This window comes from Rhinolophus sinicus, linkage group LG01, assembly GCF_036562045.2.
Source record: "Rhinolophus sinicus isolate RSC01 linkage group LG01, ASM3656204v1, whole genome shotgun sequence".
Taxonomy (NCBI): Eukaryota; Metazoa; Chordata; class Mammalia; order Chiroptera; family Rhinolophidae; genus Rhinolophus; species Rhinolophus sinicus.
The window spans coordinates 96,626,632-96,650,666 of record NC_133751.1 but is presented as its reverse complement, the minus strand read 5'-3'; the positions used below and the strand labels follow the sequence as shown (position 1 = coordinate 96,650,666).

Genomic DNA, 24,035 nt, shown 5'->3' with positions numbered 1-24,035 from the left:
TATTTTGAATATTAGCCCCTTATCAGAGGAATTATTTGCAAATATCTTCTCCCATTTGGTTGGTTACCTTTGTTTTGTCGATGGTTTTTTGGCCTGTCCATTTTTCAAATTAAAAATTTTATTGAGTAAATTTAGATTCACAAACAGATGTAAGAAATAATACAGAGCGATCCTGTGTACACTTTATCCAGTTTTCCTCAATGGTAAAATTTCACCACACTATAGAATATAATGTCACTACCACGATAAATAAAGCTGCAATGAACATCAGAACACATGTATCTTGATTGATACAATCCTCCCATCTTGTTCATATTTCCCCCACAGACTCGTGTGTGTGTGTGTGTGTGTGTGTGTAGATCTGTACAACTTAATCACACATACAGGTCTATGTATCTTATCACCACAGTTAAGATACTGAACAATTTAATCACCACAAGTATCCCTTGTGGCACTTTTATAAAGACATAAATCACCCTCCTGCCTCCTCCCATCCTGCTGTTTCTCACCCCTGGCATCCATTAACAGATTCCTAAAATTTCATTTTGAAAATGTTACATAAAGGGAAAATTCAGCATGTGACCTTTTAATTGGACTTTTTTCCAGTTTAATACTCTGGAGGTTCATCCATAGTGTAGCAAGTATCAATCATTCATTCTTTTTTATTGCTGAGTATTATGTACTACATTCTGTTTAATGATTCATCTGTTGAAGAACATTAGGATGTTCTTAGTTTTGGGCTATTTTGAATATAGCTGCTATGAAAATTTATGTACAAGTTTTTGTGTGAATTTAAGTTTTCATTCATCCATTGTAAAGGCCCAGGAATTCAATTGCTGGGTCAGAGCTAATTGCAGTTAGCCTTGTAAGAAGTTGACAGTGTTTTGCAGAGTGGCAGTAGCATTTTATATTTCTCTCAGCAAAGTATGAGTGATCCAATTTCTGTGATTTCTTACTAGCGTTTGGTGGTATCATTATTTAAAAATTTTTATCCATTCTGATAAACATGTGGTGATACCTTATTGAAGTTTTTCATGTTTGTTGCCATGACAGCTTATGATATTGAATATACTTTCCATATATTCTCTTTGATGAAATGTGTGTTTGTGTCTTTTGCCCATTTTACAGTTGAACTTCTTTTTTATATTAAAGTTTATTGGGGTGAGAATTGTTAGTAAAGTTACATAAATTTCAGGTATACAATTCTGTATTACATCCTCTATAAATCACATAGTGTGTTTACCACCCAGAGCCAGTTCTCCTTCCATCTCCATATAGTTCTACAATTGGACTTTTTTTTCTTTCTTTTCTTTCCTTTTTACCTTCTTTTTAAAAATTTTTTTAAAAATTTATTGGGGTGACAATTGTTAATAAAATTGGACTTTTTTTAACTGTTGAATTTTGATGGTTCTTTATATATTTTTGGTAGTACTTGTTGGATATTTGGTTTGCAAACATTTTCTCCAGCCTGTAACTTTGCTGTTTTTTCATCTTCACAGGGCTTTTGTAAGGGGAAAAGGATTCACTCTTATTGAGGTCTAATTTATCATTTTTTTCCCTTTAGTGGAACATAATTTTGGTGTCTAAGAACTCTTTGCTGATCCCTAGGTCCTGAAGATTTTCTCCTACATCTTTTTCTAAAATTTTTATAGTATTATGTGTTTTTTAAGTCTATAATCCATTTTTTTTAAAACAAATTTGGAATAATATGTGAGATTTAGCTTGAGGTTCAATTTTATGCCTATGGATTCCCATTTTCTCCATTTGTTAGAAAGGCTATCCTTACTTTATTGAAATGCTTTTGCACCTTTATAAAAAATAAGATAAGCATATTTGTTTAGGTCTATTTCTATTGGGTCTATATTTTGTTGTCTATTTTGTTTCATTGATTTATGTGTTTATCCTTTTTCCAATGCTATACAGTATTAAATACTATAGCTATGTAGTAAGTCTTAATATCATGTAGAGTGATTATTTATTATTTATTCTTCTTTGTCATGATTATTTTGATATTTAGGGTATGTCCCTTTCAGTATAAAGTTAAAATAAGATTGTCTATGTCTACAAAAACTTGATTGGGATTTTCATAGGAATTGTATTAAACCTATAGATCAATTTGAAAAAAACTGACGTTTTTACCATGTTGAGTCTTCTGATTCATGAGCATGTTATATCTTTCTATTTACTTTGAATCTTTGATTTCTTTCATCAGCATTTTATAATTTTCAGCAATACAGATCCTGAGCTTCTTTTGTTATGTATACCTAAGTATTTTGGTTCTATACCTAAAAATGTTTCAGATCTCCATGTTCGTTGTTAGTATAAAGAAATGGGACTGAAACTTTTGTATTGAACTTGTTTCCTGAGATCTTGCTGAATTTGCTTATTATTTCTTCACATTTTAAAACAGATTTCTTGGAATTTTCTGTGTAACAGCCATGTCGTGGAGAAACTTTTATTTCCTTACTTTCTAATCTGTATGGCTTTAATTTACTTTTTACTGACATATTTCAGTGGCTGAAACTCCTTGTACTGTGTTGAATAAGAATGATGAGAGCAGACATCTTGCCTTTTTCCTAATCTTAGAGGGAAAGCATTCAGTCTTTCACCATTAAGTATGATGTTACCTGTACATTTTTCATAGACAATCTTTATAAATAAAAGTAATTCCTTTCTGTTCCTAACTTGATAAGAATTTTTCTCATAAATGCATGTTGGATTTTGTCAAATGCTTTTTTTGCAATGTGACATAATCATTTTTTTTTTCTTTAATTTGTTGAAATATAAGATTACATTGATTTTAGAATGTGAGCCAGTCTTGTGTTCCTGTAATAAACCCCATTTGGTTATAGTGAATATTCTTTTTATACATTGTTGGATTTGGCTTGTTAATAGTTTGTTGAAGACTTTGTGTCTAAGTTCATGAGAGTAATATTGTCTTCATATAAGAATAACACAATCTCATAAAATGAGTTGGTAAGTGTTTTCTATTATTTTCTGGAATATATTGTGCAAAATTGGTGTTAATTCTTTTTAAATGTTTAATAAAATTTTCTTGTGCAACCATTTGGGCCTCAAGTTTTCATTTTGGGGAGTGTTTGAGTTACAAATCTCCTTCCTTTAATGGATATAGGGCTACTCTGATTATCAATTACATCTTGGTTGAGTTTTTGTAGATTGTGGTTTTTAAGAAATTGTCCTTTACTTCTGAGGCATAGAATTTATGAGCATAAAGTTGTTTGTACTATTTCCTTATTATTTTTTTAAGGACTACAAGATCTGTAGTAATATCTTCTATTTCATTGGTGATAGTGGTGACTTGTGTCTTCTCTCTTTTTATTTTTGTCTATATTGCCGAAGTTTATCAATTCTATTACCTTTTTTTCCAGGAACCATCTTTTTGTTTAATTAATTTTCTATTGTTTTCTTGAATTAAATTTCATTGATTCCTGTTCTATTGTTTATGAAAATATATTTCTTCATGTCTAATCCTATGAATTTCTCTCTCTGCATTGCTTTAACTGTATTCCACATGTAATGATACATTGTATTTTCATTTTCATTTAATTCCATGTATTTCTTTTTGAGACTTCTTTGGCCATGGGTTCTTTATAAGCATGTTGTTTAATTCCAAATGTTTAGTGATTTTTAAATATTGGTGAGTTTCTTTCTTTCTTCCTTTCTTCTTCTTCCTTTTTTTTTTTTTTTTTTTTTATAGCCCAGAATATCTCTATCTGGGTGAATGTTTCATAGGCATGTAAAATAAATGTGTATTCTGCTTTTGTTAGGTGGAGTGTTCTGTTTATGTCAATAAGAGTTTGTTGGTTGGCCTCCAACATTATCAACTCAAAGTAAAAAATCTTATCTAACCTCATCAGATAAAAGTTCCAAATCATATCATTTAATTCTAAATATAAATCAGATTTGGTTGAGGCTGTAGACAGAATCCATCCTTGGGCACAATTTGTGTCTATGTGTGAGCCTGTAAAACTCAAGAATTAAGTTATCTGATCCCAAAATAAAGTGGTGAGACAGGAAAAGAATACTAGTTATGGACATTCCTGTTCAAAAGGGAGAAAATGAAAGGATAATAGGGTCAATGGTACCAAATAATTTTATAGTCCAGTGAGGCAAATTTTATTTGGTTTCAAGGCTGGGGAATAATCCCCTGTGGTCTATTCACCCTAGGTTCTGCCTCTTGCGTTCATAGCTCCACATTCTAGGGTCTCAGAGTCATCCTTCTTCTTTTTTTACTTTTTATTTTTATATGAATTATAGCATATGCTTGCATCTGCATAGTTTTATTAGCCTGTTTCTTTTCTGTAGAATTGTGGGGATCCCACAACTTTCTTTTGTTTTGTGCTCTCTCTGTCCCTTTCAGTCCAAGCTGGCAGTATTTATGCTGCTGCAACATTATCAAAAACCTTCTAAATCTCCATTTATGTCACAGAAATTCATTCCATTAGGCAAGAGGCTCCTCAAAATATCTTTTTAACATAAATACTACCTCTATTTTTGGCTTCTGCTGAGACATCTGAGGGAATCTATGAGTCACACACTTAATTTTTTCAAAGAGACTTGTGTGTTACTGAATACACTGACTTTTTTTATCTTTCTAAAGCAAAACATTGTCCATCCACATTCCTATTTTTAACTCTAGAGCATAATTTCCTGTTGGTGAATCTCTTAGTTTTAGTATCTTTTGTGAACTTAATAGGATAAAGATTTTTCAAATCATCAGAGTAGGGTTTGTTTTGTTTAACACTTTTATCTCAGTTTATGTCTTCTACATTTAACCATAAACACCAATAAGAAATATGGCCACACTTTCAACCTTTTGCGTGGAAATCCCCCCATCTAAATGTCCAATTTTTTCATATACGATTTCTGCTTTCCACATAATTTCAGGACATATTCTGCTCAGCTTTCTGCGACCACACAGCAAGGATTCTTTTCCTCCAGTTTACAAAAACATGCTCCTCACCTACTCTGAGTCTTCACTAGCAGAATTGTTCACATCTACATTTGTACGAATATAGTTCAAGGTAATCTCGGTTTTTCTGTTACTGTGCCTCAAAATTCTTACAGCTTCTGCTCATTGCTAGTTTCAAAGCCACTTCCTCATTTTTTGGGGAAGGGCTATAGCATCATCTCAGTCTTCATAACAAAATCTGTATTCATTTTCTATCACTGCCATAACTAATTACCATAAACTTAGTGACTTAAAACACACAAATCTATTGTCTTACAGTTCTGTAGGTCAGAAGACTGAAACAAGTGCTACTGTGCAAAAATGAAGATGTTAGTAGGAATGCATTCCTTTCTGGAGGCCCAGGGGAAAATCTGTTTCCTTGACTTTTTTGAGCTTCTAGAAGCAGTATGCATTTTTGTAGCTGTGGCCTCATCTTCCATAATGGTGGGTTGAGTCCTCACACTGAATCACTTTGACGCTTCTGCCTTACATTTATTTTTCTGATTCTCTTCTTCTGCTTTCCTCTTCTGCTTTTAAGGCTTTGTGATTGCATTCCTTGTGATTACATTAGGACCACTTGGATAGTTTAGGGTAATTTTCCTATTTCAGGGTCAGCTTATTAGTAACCTTACTTCCATTTGAGATCTTTATTATCTTTTATCATTTAAGGTACCTTATTAACAGGTTGCAGAGATTAGGTTATGGACATATTTGGGGAGGTTTACTACAATTACAGTATGCATATGTGATTTTTCAGTCTACTGGTATCAACATTTTACCACTTCAAGTGAAATGTGGGAACCTCACTTCCATTTAGGTCCTCTGACATTCTCTAATTTTAAATATCATTGTATTGAGTGTCAGATATTGTGATAATTTTTGTTTCAATCATCAAATGTAATTTATAAAATCCATGAGGAAAAGGATAATCTATTGTATGTACCCATATATCTTGTCTTCCCATTGTTTCCTCTTTGTTTCTTAATCTCCAAGATTATTTATTTCATCAATTCCTTTCTGTTTGAATAAATTCCTTCTTATAATATTTAAGGTTGGGTCTGCTAATGAGAAATTCTTTCAGTTTTTCTTTGAGAATGTCTTTATTACCTCTTTGTTCTCAAAGGATAGTTTTGCTGGATATGAGATTCAGAGCTGAGTTCTTTCTTTTAGCACTTGAAAAATGTGCTAATTCCTTTTGGCCTGGGTGGTTACAGATGAGGAATCTATTGTGACTCAAATTCATGTTCTCCTGTAGGTAATACATCATTTCTCTTTGGCAGTTTTCAAGATGTTTTTATTTCTAGGTTTCTGAAGTTTAGTTATGATCTGTCTTTTTGAGGATTTCTTTAGGTTTACCCTGTTTCAGGCTGACTCAGCTTCTTGAATCTGTGTGTTTGTTTCCTTCACCAAATTTAGAAAGTTTTCAGGTATCATTTTTTCTAATATTCTTTCAATCCCACATCTTTTTTCTCCTTCTGACACTCTGCTAGCCCAGATATTACACCTTTTATTATAGTTCCACAGGTCCCTGAGTCTCTCTCTCTCTTTTTTTTCCCCTCACTCTAGTTTTTCTCTGCTGTACAGTGAGGGACAGATTCATCTGTCCTAAAGTTTACCTATCCTCTATCATCTCTTCTCTATTACTGAGCATATCCAATGAGTTTTGTATCTGTTATTATATTTTTCATTTATGTAATTTCCATTGTGTTTTCTTTTATAGGTTCTATTTTTCATATATATATATATATATATATATATATATATATATATATATATTTGTTGTTGTTTGTTTGTTTTGTTTTAAGAGACTCTAACTGGCTTTGAAGTATTTCTATCATGGCTCCTTTACAATCCTTGTCAGATAATCCTGGCATCTGATTTATCTCAGTGTTAGCAATTGTTGATTTTCTTTCCTTACCAAAGTTGTGATTTTCTTTGTCCTTAGTATAATGGGTAATTTTCAATGACATCCTGGACGTTTTGTCTATTATGTTAGAATTTCAGTTGTGTGTAAAGCTTTTATTTTAGCAGGAAGTCATGTGATTTAGGTTTTGCCATTATGGATTCTGAGGTTGTGATTCTTTTTTTTTAGATGTATAAAGTTTCAGGATTGTGATATAGTTCTGGTGACTTAGTTCTTTCTTGCTTTCCACTTAAAAATACATCTTGCCTCACAGACTATATTATTGGATTCTATCAAATGATTTTGTCTCATAAAGCCTTTGAATCTTGTCGTTTTTTCTATCTTCACTATTACGTTCTGTAATATTTTATTTCACCCTTATCTAACAATCAGTATTTTTTATGAATGTTATCATTACATCAAATGCTCATTTATATTTACCAATTTCAATTTTCTGTACTATCTTGCCCTGTCCTCCCCCACTTCTTCCCTCTGAGTTTAACTTCTATCTTGCTGAAGTATATCCTTAGTGATTTTCACTAGTAGTCCCTCTCAGTTTGTTTGTTTTTCTGAAAATAACCTTATCTTTCCCTTACTCTGGAATATAAAGTTAGTTCAGGGTAGAATTCTACATTGAGAGTTATTTTCACTTTGCACTTTGAAGATATTCATTCTATTGTTTTCAGATAAATTTATTATTATTTTTCATTTATTGTCAATCTAATTATTCCCTACAGATAATCTGTAGTTTTCTTCTGGTTAAATCAAGCTATCATCTATCTATCTATTTATGGTTTATTATCATTTTCTATTCTCAATTGTCAGTCCAAATCTCTCTTAAAAATTAAAGAAAAAAAATGTTTGTGCTATTTCAAAATAAATATTTATATCTTCTTTTAATGTAGAAAATTCATTGCAGTCAGCTCTTCAAAATTCTCCCAATCAGAGCAAGTTGGATTTTTTTGTTTTTTAGAACTGTTGTACCATAATCCAGGAGCATTTTTAATGTAAATTGGGGGAGAGGGCCCTTCACCAAGTGACAAGTGTAAGTTTAAATTCCATGTTACATGAAGTTTTAGTCTCAGAGAATACTTTTTATTTCCTATGTAAAACCCCCACACAACCAATAGGAGGAATTCTCCAGAGCACATGATTACAGAGTCTGTACTGTGCAGGGATTTTCATTTCAGCTGTATCATTTTGCATCATGTCTTGTGTTCCAGCATGGAAGTTGACACTTAAGCCTCTGTCTCCATGCTACACCCAGTTCTCAAGTCCCATGGCGTTCCAGGGCTTCAGTCCTTATTATAACCTTATATTAGACTTTAATTTCTGTTCATTTTTCCGCCTGAAATTTCCCTTCTTCATCTGAGCTTGGTTGTGTATTTAATTTATGGATCGTACACCCAGAATTTCTGTGTGCTTGTAGCAGAAGAAGGGCTTATTCTGTAGCATCTCAATATGTCCTGCTGCCAGAAATCATCTGAACAAGTCTGAACGGTCACCTCTTTTGGGTGAGGTAGACCAAAGTATTTTGTCTAAAGCTGGGCAGTCCCTTCAAAATAAGTATTTCTTTATATCTCTTATCTCTTATCTTTATATCTCTTAGTATGTTAGAAATTGGTGAGGTTCAATCATAGATCCATTACTTTATTTGAGGCAGTACTAAGTGTTAGGCAAAAAGCAAAAAGTTACAATGACTGTTTAGTAGCAACATTTAACAGCTAACATGCATACTTTTAGTACATATATTTCTCATAAGAAAATTTCATGCATTCCACGTTCTGTTTATATAAATTGTCTTCTTGGAGATGGTGCACAGTACTTGGGAAAGCTCACAGAGTCAGACCTTTCTGTATAGCCCAGATGGCATCGACTATAGGGATGAGTTCAGCATGCTTGCCTCTGAAAGATAGACTCTATCAATTTTTAGTAGAGGCATTTTGAATAAGAACTACTATGAGATCACGCTATCAAGGATTATTTAATTTCATAGTCATTCCTAAACAGCCAGTGAAATTGGGAATTATATTGTTAAGCAAGTTTAGCTAGGACTATCAATCAGGTAATTAAGGAACCTTATATTTACCTTAGATGTGCTATTTAAAAAATTGTTTAATTGACTTAAATGCTGAATTTTTTTTTTTTTTTTCAGAACCGTTGGTATTCACTAATGATTTGTCCAATTCTTCACTGTACCCATGACTACCTGGCAGATTTTGACATTCCTCATTTTCAAGACTAGTTAAAAATTGGCAAGAAGTAAAATGTATTACCCATGTGTCAAATAAGTGCCTCTCAGTATTATTTGCATATATAATATCTGCCTACATTATATACTATATACATACATGCATATCTGCATATGTACCAAAATACAATTTTTAAATGTGAATTGCATTCTCTATTTTTGTTTTGTAGCCTATTATTTTGTTCTCAGTATAATTGTTGTGGATAGTACTATGAAGGATGGCCATATTACATTTACATTATTAAACCAGCTTGGAGTGCTTCAAGAGCCAAAGCTCTATGAGTAAGTATAATTCAGTTTTCTTTCTTCTTTCATAAATTAAATGTTTGTTTTCTTGACCATCCACTTTGAAGGTAATCCAAGTAGCATACATTTTATATCCAGGCTGATTTCAAAGACGTGGAGATAGGAAAGTACCTGATTTCAGTAATAGCCCACAGACTGCATCCTACAACAGTTGTTTCAAACTTGTTCAGAAGGCAAGGAAATTATGAATCTTGATTTCCTTTACAAACATCATATTCTATGCAGAACATCATGAAATAGTGATGCATTTTATTCAAATACTTGAATCAGTACATTTTTCATAAAGGAATATAAAATATAGAACATATACCGATGGTAAATCTGTCCATCTAAGCCTGACCAATGGCTTTATTAAGTTTCTATTAATAATTCTTCGCTAATAAATTTAGTCATGCTGTGGGATTTAAACTGTTTTAGATGCCAGGGAATTCAGAGACTTTTACGTGATCTTTTATTTCCTTTTTCAAAATTAAAATGGGAATGTTTGCTTACTGTAAAAAATGTGTCATATTACAGTAGAAAATGAAAATGATTTATAATTATATCATCTAGGGATAATTACATTGACCATTTGGTTTATAACCATTCCTTCTCCTTTTTCTCCTAGATCTTGTACATGCCCCGTACACACACATATTAATATTATTTTTTTTTATTTAGCAGTATTAGGATCTTATTGCATATGTGTCCTACACCTTGATTTTTATATAAATGTTGTAGTGTGATCACTTTGCTCTGTCATTAAAAATCACTTACACATTACAATATGATGCCAAATATATTAATGTGCCAATGTAGGATTTTAAACAGGGAGTATCCATATTGGATATTCAGGTTGGAGCTATTCCCCAGATGGATGAGTAGTGGGGAGATTAGAGTGGAAGCAGATCAGAAACGTGGCTATTGTAATAATTAATTTGAAAGATGATGGGGCGTGAACCAAGTAAGTGGAAGTTCATTTTTAGGATTGAGAATATATGTGTTTTTATGATTAGTTAAACATGTGGAAGTGAAGGAAATAAACCAATCTAGCGTGACCTCAAGTTTTACGCTTGGTGAGTATTTAAACTATGATGCTGTTTGCTGAGCTAGGAGATACATGGAGGGTAACTGATTTAATCATGCAATAAAAGTTTCTGAGCGCTTCTATAGGCCAGGAACTGCACTAGAAATCGGGGACAAAATTCTGGACAAATTAGATTTCTGTCTTTGCATAATTTGTCTAGTGCAGCTGACAGACTTTAAAAATATATAATACAAATAAAATGATGTTTGTCATTATTCAAACAATTTTTAATGACTCTGCATTGAACTAGACACTGTGCTAAGTGCTGAGGATACTGTGATGAGAAAAACAGACATGGTCCTACCCTCCTTAAGCTTACAGACTAATGAGGGATATACAGGTAATCAAATAGTTATAAAAATATGTAAATAAAATCTGTCCATGTCTTGAGGCAAATTATAGTACGTAAGGAAACATAAAATTGAGGCGGTGAATTAGTTAGGGGCAGTCACTAAAAGTTTCTTTAAGAACGCTTTATATTGGTGGAGATCTAAATGATGAGCTGGATTTAGTCTGCTTTGCTGTATTCCAGGCACAGAGGCCAACACAGGAAAAGACCCTGGAGTAGGAGGGAACACAGCCCATTTCAGGAACGGAAGGAAGTGCAATATGCCTGAGAATAGAGGCAAAGAATGCAAGAGATGAGAAAGATTGAGAACACCTAGATTTTGTAGGAACTAGAACTTGTAGGACATGTTCCAGGATTTATATTTTATTCACTGGGCCAATGAAAACCACTGAAGTATTTTAGTTGAGGCAGTCTGGTTGGGGCCAGGATTGGAGTTTTAGTTTGGAAAAACAATTTGACTACAGTGGATTAGAGGAGGAAGACAGGGTGCTATTGTAAGAAAATGGGCACGGAACAGCGGTGTCCTGGGATAGTGTTTGCAGTGGAGATGGTAACGTGAGGAGGAATTCAAAGCAGAGTCAAGACATTTTATAGGTAAAGTCCATAGGAATTTATGATAGATTAGATGTAGGGATTGAAAGAGAGGATATTGTATCAAGAGTGAATCCTAGTTGTCTGGCTTGAGCCACAGGTGGTTTGTGCCATTGAAAATGGTAAGGAAATGTGTACACTTTGGGGTTTTTTTGTGAGAGGCAGGTGTCAGGAAGATATCACTTAGATTTGAACCTACTGAGCTTTAGGCATCCTTGAGATACCCAAGTAGACATGGTGAATAGCAGTGGGTACATGTGTCTGGATCTCAGCAGACAGGGCTCAGCTAGGGGCAGAGATCTGGCCGTCACCAGCAAACAGTTGGCATTTGAAACCATTGGAGTGGATGTGGATTTGTGGAGGAGGACAACACGTTACTGTCTGGACAAGTTGAGTCTGAAGCATCTCTGAGAAATGTAGAGAAGCTCTTGGATGAACATTAGAGATAGGACCATGACATTATGTTCTGTGACACAGGAACTCTGCTAGGAGGGAGCAGAGGGTGAACTCTGAGGGGAGTGATAAGGACCTTTCTGGGACTAGTGCAGGGACGAATATAAGATGGACAGGTGCTGGGTGCCCCACTGGCTGCTCGTCAGCTGTTGTATGTGCGGTTGTCACTTTTGATTAAGTAAGACTGCCTGAAAGGAGGAAATTATTTATTAAAAATTCCCTTCCTCTCTTTTACCCCCACCCCTCCTCATCTTTCCCCTCCCCTCCCTTTCCCTCTTTTTCCCTCCCCTACTCTCTCCTCCCCTCTTCTCTTCTCCCCTCCCTTTCCTCTCCCCACCCCCCCCCCCTCCTCCTCATTATCCTTGGAGTTTCCTTTGGAGTCAGCAGGCACATGTTGGCCGAAATGACTCCAGGGACCCACATTTCTGGCACACAAGGATGAGGAATTGGGTGGAGTGGTGACGTGAATCGCCATGGCATTGCATTACAGCTTAACATTTACTTGCTTTGGAAAGGCCGTTGTGTACTCTGGTACTCAGTTTTCTCATCTGTAAAATGGTAATACTAATAGTACCTAATAAAAGGAGTTGTGGAGATCGTTGGAGATCAAGTATGTAAAACTTTATTGCAATTCTGAATAAATTGTTTGTATTAAATACTGCCTTTATTTTTTCTTTTGAATCTTGGGCTTTTACAATTATTCCTTCAATTCACAGATCTTTGATAAAGTGGCACAGAACAACAAAGGATTATTATTAGAGTACCGTGTCTATTCAAGGAACTGTGATCGTTGTTTAGGGTCTAAAAAAAGAAGCATAAAATTACTTCTCTAATTTTAGACAAATGAATAATCTAGATACCTAGTCAAAAAAATAAGATGTCCATTTTTTCTCCAAAAAGTATACCCAAAATATTGTGTATGAGGATGCAGATATTTCATTTTGTTTTAAATTACTGTTTATCTTATTTTAATAAATACTTAACCAAATATTTATTGTTTGGCCTTTTTTTCCTGTAAGATTGGTCTCTTTATCCTCCATTGTTAAGATGATTTTTCATTTTAGAATTAAACTATATTTCAAATTAGTAATATGCTGAGTATATAAAATTTTCTGTTTAGGGAGAACAAATCATTTCATAAACTTCAAGAAGTCAAGATTCTAGCTCAATTTTTAAATGATGTAAATATTTCAAGCATTGGTTTGGCGTATCAAAGCTCAAATCGACAATGTTCCACATGCAAATACAGCATCAAGCGTTTCATGTTAAAATCACTTACATACCCAGAAAGGTAAGAAAACTAAATTTTGATTTCAATTTGTTATCTCTTAAACTCGAAAATATAGTTTGCTAAGGAGTGGTTTAAGAATTCATGTACTCAAATATCTGTTTATTGTTTATTTTAAATTATATTTTATTAGAATATCTAAATGGTACAAAATGCAGTTTTTTTTTTTTGTTTGTTTGTTTGTTTGTTTTGAATGAGGTTCGTTTGGAATCACATTATCCAAGCAAGGAAAACACACACAGAATTGTTTCATAAAACACAACAAAAATGAAAAAAGTAAGACAAATGTCTGCCTTAGAAGTTTATCAATAATTTATATATATATATATACATATATATTTCCAGAGGGGTTGAGAGTCCTTTTTCAGATGAGGTCCAGTGGCTGAAAACTCTATAATGAGATATATGGTAGCAGAAGATAGAAATGACCATGACTTTTAATGATCGCTTCTCTTGCCCAACTTTATTACCCTTTATTTGAGAAGAGAAAAAAAGTCTGTTTTCATCTGCTGTATCTAAGATTCTACAGATCACTGGAGATTCAACACCAAGAATATACTTACCAGGTGTGCAGCATTAACATATATATATTACAGCGTGGGAAGAGTCTGACTCAACACTTTAATTTTACAGTCACCAGTCTTTATTTATTTTTTTAATCTTTACAACTTTATTTATTTATTTATTTATTTATTTATTTATTTATTTATTTATTTATTTAGGGGAACAGGATTTTACTGGGGAACAGTGTGTACTTCCAGGACTTTTCCAAATCAAGTTGTTGTCCTTTCAATCTTAGTTGTGAAGGGAGCAGCTCAGCTCCAGGTCCAGTTGCTGTTGTTAGTTGCAGGGGGCACAGCCCACTATCCCTTGCGGGAGTCGAGGAGTCGAGAAGTTGAACCGGCAACCCTGTGGTTGAGAGCCCACGCTCCAACCAACCGAGCCATCTGGTACTGGCTCATGTGAGAGTTGAACCGGTAGCCTTCGGGTTAGGAGCATGGAGCTCCAACCGCCTGAGCCACTGAGCCGGCCCTACAGTCACCAGTCTTGGTTTGTCAGTTATGTTACAAATATCCCCATTCCAAAACATGTGCCACCATCATTACTGTGTGGGTCCCAATTTCTTAAAGACGATAGGTTCTAGCAGTATTTTTCTAAGCCCATTTAATGGGCTCTTCTTGGTTTCATGTCCTTGCAACCGGAGAAGTTTTCCACTCTTCTTGTCTTCATGGTATTGACGTACATGTTTGCCATAGCAGAATCCATATTTCCACAAAAAACACTCCTGTGGAAGCACTATGAACCTCTAAGAGCTCTTTAATGAGATGGTCATCTGTCATTTTGGATAGTGAGTTGTTCTGACAGGTAGCATCAACCGAGTGCCCATAACAATGGGCTTGTGGATTGCTAGAAACCGCTCTCCTTTAATTAGTTGCCACCACTTCATCTTTATGTTCCTGTATTTATGTACCTGACTTCCCAATTGCTTTTCTGTGAATGTTGAACTTAGCAATAAGAATTTTTGGAGAATAAAAATAAAAACTAAGAAGACTATTCATTTAGATGAGGTTTATTTATATCAGTGGAGGAGAGTTGGGAAAATTCTTTGAAGTGGAAGTTATTTTGTAACTTTTGCTATAAGACTATTTAGTCATTCAAAAGTCAATAAATAAGATGTCATTATAATGGAAAAAAAATCTAGGCGTAAGTTCACTGTACTTTCCCTTTGAGTGAAATACTTACAAAAATACCAAAATATATGGATATTTGCAGTTAAGAATATTAGCCAACATCATTCCCTGCCAAAGTATATCAAACAGAGAGAGAGAGTGAGGAAGGTTAGCAGGTCATGTTTGGAGGACTAGAGTTTTGAACTGCATGGGTCCACTTATATACAGAATTTGTTCAATAAACATATTGGAAAAAAATTTGGAAATTTGTGACAATTTGAAAAACTTCACAGTCAAACCACATAGCTTAGAAATACCATTTTTTAAAAAAAGTTAGATACATCACAAATGCATAATATGTACTTATTTTCTCTTCTTTATGATTTTCCTATTATTTTATTTTCTCTAGTTTACTTTGATGTAAGAATATAGTATATAATACATATAACCTACAAAATATGTGTTAATCGACTGTTTATATTATCAGTAAGGCTTCCTTCCAGTTAACAGTAGGCTATTAGTATTTAAATTTTGGGGGAATCAAAAGCTATACACACATTTCAACTGTGCGGGGAGGGGGTAGTCTGCACCCCTAATCCTCACATTGTTTAAGGGTCAACTGTATTTTGGTAGCCCCCAAAAGCTAGATTTTAAAGAGGCCGGGGGTTGTTGCACCATCATATTCCCCTATTCTTTCCTATTAATACCTCTCGGAGCATAAGGAAGGTGAGTATGAGCAGAGAAGTTTAGAGGTTGTCGTTTTACATCCTGTGTTCTGGTACTTAGATGTAAAGGATTCTTATTGTCCAGGAATAAAGTCTGCTCCCTATATATCATAACTGGAAAGATAAACACGTTTCCTCTACACTGTGGAAGAAGCATATAAGTTTTCTTATATAAGCATATAGTTTTGGCCAGCCAGACACCAGAAATTTAGCTAGAATCTTTATACATGAAACAACACTCAAGCTTAAGATGAGAAAGAGAAATTTAGTTCCACATATGTAGACAGTAAAAGGGACCAAGGATAATCGACCCTATGTGTATATGAGAAAGTGCCGGAGCTAGATACCCCTCTCATCATTTAAGTCTGTGTAGAATCATGCAGCGTATTCATTGCAATAGCTTCAAGGCTCACTGTTCACAGAGATAACAGGATGCACTTAATGAACTTGAAGCTATGCAACATCATGGGTCTGGTTATAAGCAATATTTCTAACTATAAGTAATGGCTGCCATCATATTCCATCTTTGGTAGAATATTCAACTTAATTTTTCCTTTTTTGTTGGATACTTGATTTTTTCCCAGTGTTTGCTTATCATGAACACTGACTGTTGATGCATATTTGCACATTAAACAATTTCGCTGTTTTATATTCATAAAATGAATATCAAGGAGCAGGAACATTTGTGAATCTTCCATCTCTTTACTTGTGTTCATACCTTAATACACAGTACTGGTGAGCCTATAGATAGACAGCCGTTGCTTTCTCTATGCCTTTCTCGTTTTTAAGTGACTTGTTATAAGGGGAAAGGAAAGGCAGACAGATGTGACCACTGTTATATTTGACTCATTATCTTCTAAATTATGTTTTACATAGAGAAATGCTGTATACAACTCATTCATTAGTTAAGTAAGAAATAGGGTGAAGTCATAGGGTTATACTGCAGAGCAAAAAGGAAGCATGCATGCAATTTTTATGTGGAATGTAAACGGTGGACAGACTATGAAAATTTACTAAATTTATAAGATTTAGATGGACTTTTTTTCTACTCAGGGAAAAAAAGAACCTAAAATATATTTTGTGGGTGTTTAGCAAAACTCTTACCATTTCCTGCTGGCTTGGGATGCTAACAGATGCTTGGATGAAATGTCTGCTTTAAGTTTAATTACCTAGATAATTGTCATAACCATCTAGTTGCTTTTCCTATTTAGATCTGTCTATACAGATAATGTGCAATTAATGAGAATTATCACTGCCAAATTATTAGGAATGTGAGTTATAAAAACAGGATGGCTTATGGCCCAGATTAAACTGTGTAAGCACTCAATCAGTAACTATCTCTCTGTCGCAAGCTGTGATAGAGACCTCAACATAAGTTCTTCAGGTTTTGCCAGTAGAACCGGGACTTCAAATTTAGGGCCTGAAAGGGATATTCACAGTAGAGGTGACCAGGTATGATTTCCTGAGGAAAGTTGGACTAACACTGCTTTTAAAAACTTAACAGTAAAACATACTCTTGGCATACAGTTGTGAGTTTTGATGAATTCATACAGTCATACAACAACAACCACAATCAAGAGACAACATTTCCATCAATCACAGAAACTGCCTGTGCCCTTCCTTTATTTTCAATCTCATTTCCCACTCCTACTCCCTGGCAACTACCGTACCTCATTTTACCTTTTCCAGAGCATTATATCAAAGGAATCATACAGTATGTAGCCTTTAAAGTATGGTTTATTTTACTTAGCTTCATATGAGGTCTGATAATTAAGTTCAAGAACTCATCCTAAAAAAAGTGCTACGTGCCTCATTGCTGAATATCACTATGGTCACCTTCGAAGTACTCCACTTGGGAAGCTATGCACTGACACCAGTGCCTAGTCCACCCTTCAAAGCAATTTTGGAACTCTTTTTCTGGAATGACCATCAAAGCTGTCATTGTATTACGCTTGATGTCCTGAATGTCATCAAAATGTCTTCCTTTCAATATTTCCTTTATCTTTGGGTAAAGAAAGAAGTCACTGGGGGCCAGATCAGGTGAGTAGGGAGGGTCTTCCAATACAGTGATTTGTTTACTGGCCAAAAACTCCCCTCACAGAAAGTGCCATGTGCACAGAAAGAACTGGTGCATTGTCGTGATGCAAGAGACATGAATTGATGGTGAAAAGTTCAGGTCATCTAACTTTTCCATGCAGCTTTTTCAGCACTTCCAAATAGTAAACTTGGTTAACTATTTGTCCAGTTGGTACACGTTCATAATGAATAATTCCTCTGATATAAAAAAATGTTAACAATATCGTTTTGGCTCTTGATTTGGACTGACAGAACTTTTTTGGTCGTGGAGAATTGGCTGACTTCCACAGTGCACTTTGATGTTTTGTTTCAGAGTCATATGTGTACACCTATGTTTCATGACTGGTGACAATATGGCACAAAACCTCGTCTTGCCTCTCCAAAAGGTCTTGGCAGACTTTGACTCTCTTTTGCTTTTGTTCATTGGTAAACTCTTTGGGGACCATTTTTGCACACATCTTTCTCATGCCAAGATTTTCAGTTAAGATTTTCTTAACTGTTTCTCTATCAATGTTTACTTTGTCTGCTATGCTTCTCATATTAGCTGACACTTTTGATGCACAATTTGACAAAGTTTTGCAATGTTTTTGTCCGTTCTGTTCATTAGTGCCCACCCTGACTGCTCTTCATCAGTGACGTGTTCTCTCCCCCCAGACAAATGTTTAATCCATTTTGCACTTCCATTTTCTTTATGGCATTATCCCCATAAACTTGGACTAACATGACTCTGCTTTCACTTCCACTCTTGCCATGTTTAACACAAAATGTAATGTTTGTTCATTGCTCTGATTCAAGCTCAGATATTCTTATGATGGCAAACAAAAACACACAACAATAATGAACACCACTCAGCAAAACACCACCACACATTGCCACAAACACAGCTGTGGGACACTGATATAACAAGGTTATGAAACCTTACTGAGCTGTTTGTACAGTGCTGCCAAATGTAAGCACATGGTGTCAAGTTCGCAAATTTAATTGCCAGATCTTGTACATTTAAAATTTATTCAGGTTTTTACTTATATCAATGGAATGTTACAGATGAATAACATTCTATTGTATGGATATACCACAGTTCATTTATCCATAAATTCACCAGTTGGAAGACATATGTTTTGTTAACAATTTTTTATATCAGTCTAAAAAGAAAGCCAACATAAATTTTTGCATGACGGTTTTTATATGAACATAAGTTTTGATTTATTTTGGATACATACCTATAAGTGAGATTGCTGGGTCATATTATAAGTGTATGTTTAATTTTATAAGGAAGTGCCAGACTGTTTTCAAAAGTGATTGTACATTTTGCATTCCCACTGGCAGAATTCCACTGCACTCCTGCACCAAAAACTACACCTTCACCAGTTTTGTTGTTTTGGTTTTTATTTTCACTATCCCAACAGATGTGTAGAGGTATCTCATTGTGTTTTTAATTTGCATTTCTCAAATGACAAATGATGTTGATGAACTCTGCCATTTAATCGAGGATATTTACATCTTTTAATTTAATGTGATTATTAATAAGGTTGGGTTTAAATATATCATCTTGCTATTTTGTTTTCTATCTGTCCCATCTATTCTTTGTTCCCATTTTTCTCATTGTCTACTTTCTTTTGGATAAATTTAGTAGTCTTATGTTTTCAGTTTACCTCTTTTGTGTATTTATTATCTATAACTCTTTTAACAAATTATTTTAGAAGTTTTTTTGGGTTTATATTATATAATTTATCCCACTCTACCTTCGTGTGAATTTTACCGCTTTACATATAACATGAAAACTGTACAGTAATATAATTCCATTTCTTTCATTCTAGCTTTTGAACAGTTGTTGGTATACTTTTTACTTACATATGCTAAAAACTCCATAATACAATGTGTCATTTTTGTTTAAAGAGTCACTCTAATAAATAGATATAAGTAATTAGGGAAATTCATATATTTATCCACATAGTTGCTATTTCTGGTACACTTCTAACCATTATGTAGATGCATAATTCATGTGGTATAATTTACCTTCTGAGTAAAGGAGTTCCTTTAAGATTTTTTTTTTTTTTCTTTTGTAGTGTGGGTCTGCTGGCTATGAATTCTTTCAGACTTTTGTGTCTAAGAAAGTTTTATGATGCTTCATTTTGAAAGATAATTTATCTGGTTATAGAATTTTAGTTTGACAGTTTTCTTTTGTTTTGTTTTTTACTTTTAGTACTTTAAAGATGTTGCTGTATTGTCTTCTACCATACACTGATCCTAATGAGAAATCTGTTACTATCATCCCTTCATTTCTGTGAAGAAAATCTGCTTTTTTGTCCTCTGGGTAGTTTTAAGATTTTCTCATCATTGATTTTAAATAGTATGATTATGATGTGACTTGTAATTTTCTTCATACTTCTTGTGTTTATAGACTTCATCAAATTTCATCTAAAATCTTAACTATTTTTTAAAATATCTTTTTCTGTGTCCCTTCTCTAACCTATTCCTTTGGGGACTCTAATTTCAAGTTTATTAGGCTCTGTGAAGTTGTCCCACATCTCATTGATGCCCTACTAATGTTTAAAGTTCATTTACCCTTTGCATTTTATTTTGATTAGTTTCTGTTGCTATGTCTTCAAGATCACTGTTCTTTTCTTCTGTAATGTCTAATCTGATACTAATCCCATCCAGGGTATTTTTTCATATCAGATATTGTAATTTTCTCCTCCGGAAGTATGATTTTTTTTTTTTAAATGTCTCTCATGTCTCTACTTAACTATTTGAATGCATGGACTACAGTCATAATAACTCTTTCAATGTTTGCTGATTCTTACATCTGTGCTACTTCTAGGTTGGTTTTCATCAGTTTACCTTCATGTGGGCCAATTTTCCTGCTTCTTTGCATGCTTGATAATTCTTGATTAGATGCCAGACATTGTGCATTTTTATCACATTGTGTACTTTATATTTTTGTATTCCTATAAATATTCTTCAGGTTTATTCTCAAGATGATGTTTAAATTATTTACAAACAAGTTGATTCTTTCATATCCTGCTTTCAAGATTTATTAGGCAGGCCTGAAGAAGTGCTCAGTTTAGGGTTAGTTACTCCCATTACTGAGGCAAGACCCTTCTATGCATTTTATCAGTGACCTGTGAGTTACTGATTTTTCCTGTCTGGCAGGTGGAAACAGGCACCTGTGTTAGTGTGGAAACCTTATTCTAAGTAACTTTTAAAGAGAATATTAACATTTACCAATCTTTTCTTATTATAGTTAATTACTTTTTTGAAGGTTTTCAAGATATTAACAATATATGTAAAGCATTATAACTTTAAAAAGATAAATAACTAGACAAGATGCCTGATTCACCACAGTGACTTCTCAGAAATCTTCCAATACTAACTACACAATCTCTCCAAGATATAGAATACTTCACATACTATTATTTTTATTTTAATAGGTAGCAAAGAAAATTGATTAAATAATTTGGGAAAACTTGTCTGCAATTCAGACCAACTCTTCCATGGTGATTATCAATGGTAGACTAACTGGTCTAGCCAATGAGTTGAGTTCAGGTTTCAGTTATTTCAGTAGCCAGCAATATCTCCCATACATTGTAAGTATTCCAATGAAGCAACAAAGAGAGAAGTTGAAACACAGAGAGTTTTTATTTTTCATAAACATTGTGTCTACTTTATCTCAACATAGCCCGATGAGATAGAACAGAAATGATCCTATAGGTATGTTCCAGATCCCTGCATTTAGAGAACTAGTTAATTATAGACATAGGATATTCTAATGTTTAGACTATTTAGAAGATAAGCAACTTTGCTGTTTTACTAATAGTTATTTTTTATTTCCTCTTTTCCTCTTTCACAGACCACCTATCTGCAAGTATGATTTTATACTTAAAGAAAATGAGGAAGTATTTTTCACTCCGTGTGCATGCAAACCAGAGGAAATATAATATGCCTTCTTCCATCAAATGCAGTAACTTGTTTGTAAATTGAAAAACTTGTGTATGGGACCAATGTAATCAGTATTTTTTTTAGAATGCATTGTTCAATCTGGGATTCAGATATATCTACTTCTTACATAAGTTTTAAGAATCAACAATATATGGTAAAGCATTATGAGTATATCCTGAACAGTTGTTTATTCCTGTTTACCTCAATCAAATGTTTATTATTGAATGCTTCCCTTAATTATTAATAGATAATATGCCTTTAGAAAGAAAGAGAAGCTTATTGCTTCAATACATTGTCTATATAGTACCATTCTCCACTTCTCAGACTATAGTGGTAAAATCAGGGAGTATGTTTTATGAATTGTTAATTTGTTACTTGGGGAAGTCACTTGGATTAATATTAATCTTGTAATAATAAATTCACCTTCTCTTTAGTGAACTATTTAGATTTTATGTAGCACTTTGTAAATAATGGTTTTGTTTCTACAGAACATAATAACCTATAGATCTGTAATGCTTAAGGTCAAATCTTGGGTCCACTTATCATGTTTCAGTCACCTAAGAATTTTTGTGAAAATTGATTCAATACTTTGACTAGTGTGTTCCTATACTGATGATAATAAAAAATAATGATAGCTAAGAGTTACGTACATTATTGTATTCCTGCAGTTTAATTATATATAATATTGTATTCCTGCAGTATAATTATATATATATATATACATATATATATATATATATATATATATATATATATATATATATATATATATATATATATATATATATATATATATATATATATATAAATTAATTTAATCCCTACAAAAACCTTACGAGATTGGCCTTGTTATCTCCACTGATGAAGAAACCGAGACACAAAAGTATGAACTAACTACCCAGGACCATGCACAGAACCAGAATTACAACCTAGGAAATCTGGCTGTTGGGTACATGCTTTTAACCTGTGTGATATGTACTTCTCCACAGTTCAATACATGTTAGTAGCTATACTTACAAATGATTACATTCAAAATAATAATCTACATGTCCTTGGCATTGTCCTATTTACTGATCCAATCCAGGAGTTCCCGGGCCTCAGCTCTCTCTCACTTACACCTGAATGCTTTCGAGGTTTATTTTAATGTATGTTTCTAAATCTATCTGTCAACTACATTCAGTCTTTATGCTCTTGAATTCCTGCTGTATGAGTTTGCTGGGGCTGCCTTAACAAAATACCAGACAAGTGGCCTAAACAACATCAATTTACTTTCTCACTGTTCTGGAGGCTGGAAGTCCAAGATCAAGGTGTCTTTTGGTTTCTTCTAAGGCTTCTCTCCTTGTCTTGCAGCTAGCCACCTTTTTGTTGTGTTTGCACATGGTCTTTCCTCTGTGTATGGTATCTGCTTGCACCTCTACTGTCTGGGACAGTCCTTGCAAATAGCTCCTTCAGTGTTTGGTGCAGCCCTTTACTCCACAGGCCTCTGACTGCAGTCCACAGAGATACTCTCTCTCCCCTCTGTCACTAAGGCAATTGCTCACAAATTTCTCACATTCCTTTTTTTTTTTTTTTTTTTAATTAAAGCTCATTGGGGCGACAATTGTTAGTAAAGTTACATAGATTTCAGGTGTACAATTCTGTAATACATTATCTATATCTCACATTGTGTGTTAACCACCCAGAATCAGCTCTCTTTTCATTACCATATATTAGACCCCATTTACCTTCTTTTAAACAAAACCACAAGCCCTCATGCAATTTCACTTTTCCAATTCCCCCTCCCACATTAATTTTCCAGATATCCCCAGAAACTTTTGAAATGCAGTAAGTGACATTAATGACATTTAAAATTAACTGAAATGCACTCTATGTATGCTACTAGGAGCAGAACTCCTGCTCCAGTATTTCTGATTCCTTAGGGCCCCCGGGGCAACAAAGAAGCAGTAGCCAACTTACCTCATAGCATATAAAATGACACCATAACCATTATAATAAAAAACCCTTGCCCTAGGTGATAGAATTTCTCAAGGATAACTTGAAGACATCAATTTATAAAATATTGATAGATTCTCATATTGAAATATCTTCTCCAGTATCTTATTTTCTTCCACTTTTTGTTCGTTTGTTTTGTTTTGTTTCCAAGATGCAGATTAATAAGAAAAGGAAGCCTTAGGAGCTTTTCTTGGTGGTGAGGGAAGTAAGTTCTTCTGACCCTCAAGTTCATAGTCTTCAAGCAATATTTTTAATCATGTGTTTTTTCCCCCAAATTTGTAGAACTTATAGATCAAAAACAGAAGTAAGAAGGAAAAAATGTACTTTTTGGAGGACTGTGATGAAGCACAGGTATTCTATAGCAATTACCTGGGACAACAACAGAGAAAAATAGACACTGTGCACCAAGTATGTTATGCCAGGCTGAAGACATGGTATTCTGGATCAGCTAGTC

At 34.0% G+C, this 24,035-nt stretch overlaps 1 protein-coding gene across 1 annotated transcript in view; it reads left to right on the top strand.

The window, feature by feature from the left end:
* Positions 1–21,588, top strand: part of LIPI (lipase I) — a 35,845-nt gene extending 14,257 nt beyond the window's left edge. Inside the window, exons 7-9 of the mRNA XM_019741997.2 lie at positions 9,297–9,408; positions 13,012–13,182; positions 21,501–21,588. Coding sequence (XP_019597556.2) covers positions 9,297–9,408; positions 13,012–13,182; positions 21,501–21,588 — 371 coding nt within the window. The remainder of the gene's footprint in view (positions 1–9,296; positions 9,409–13,011; positions 13,183–21,500) is intronic.
* Positions 21,589–24,035: the final 2,447 nt, after the last annotated feature.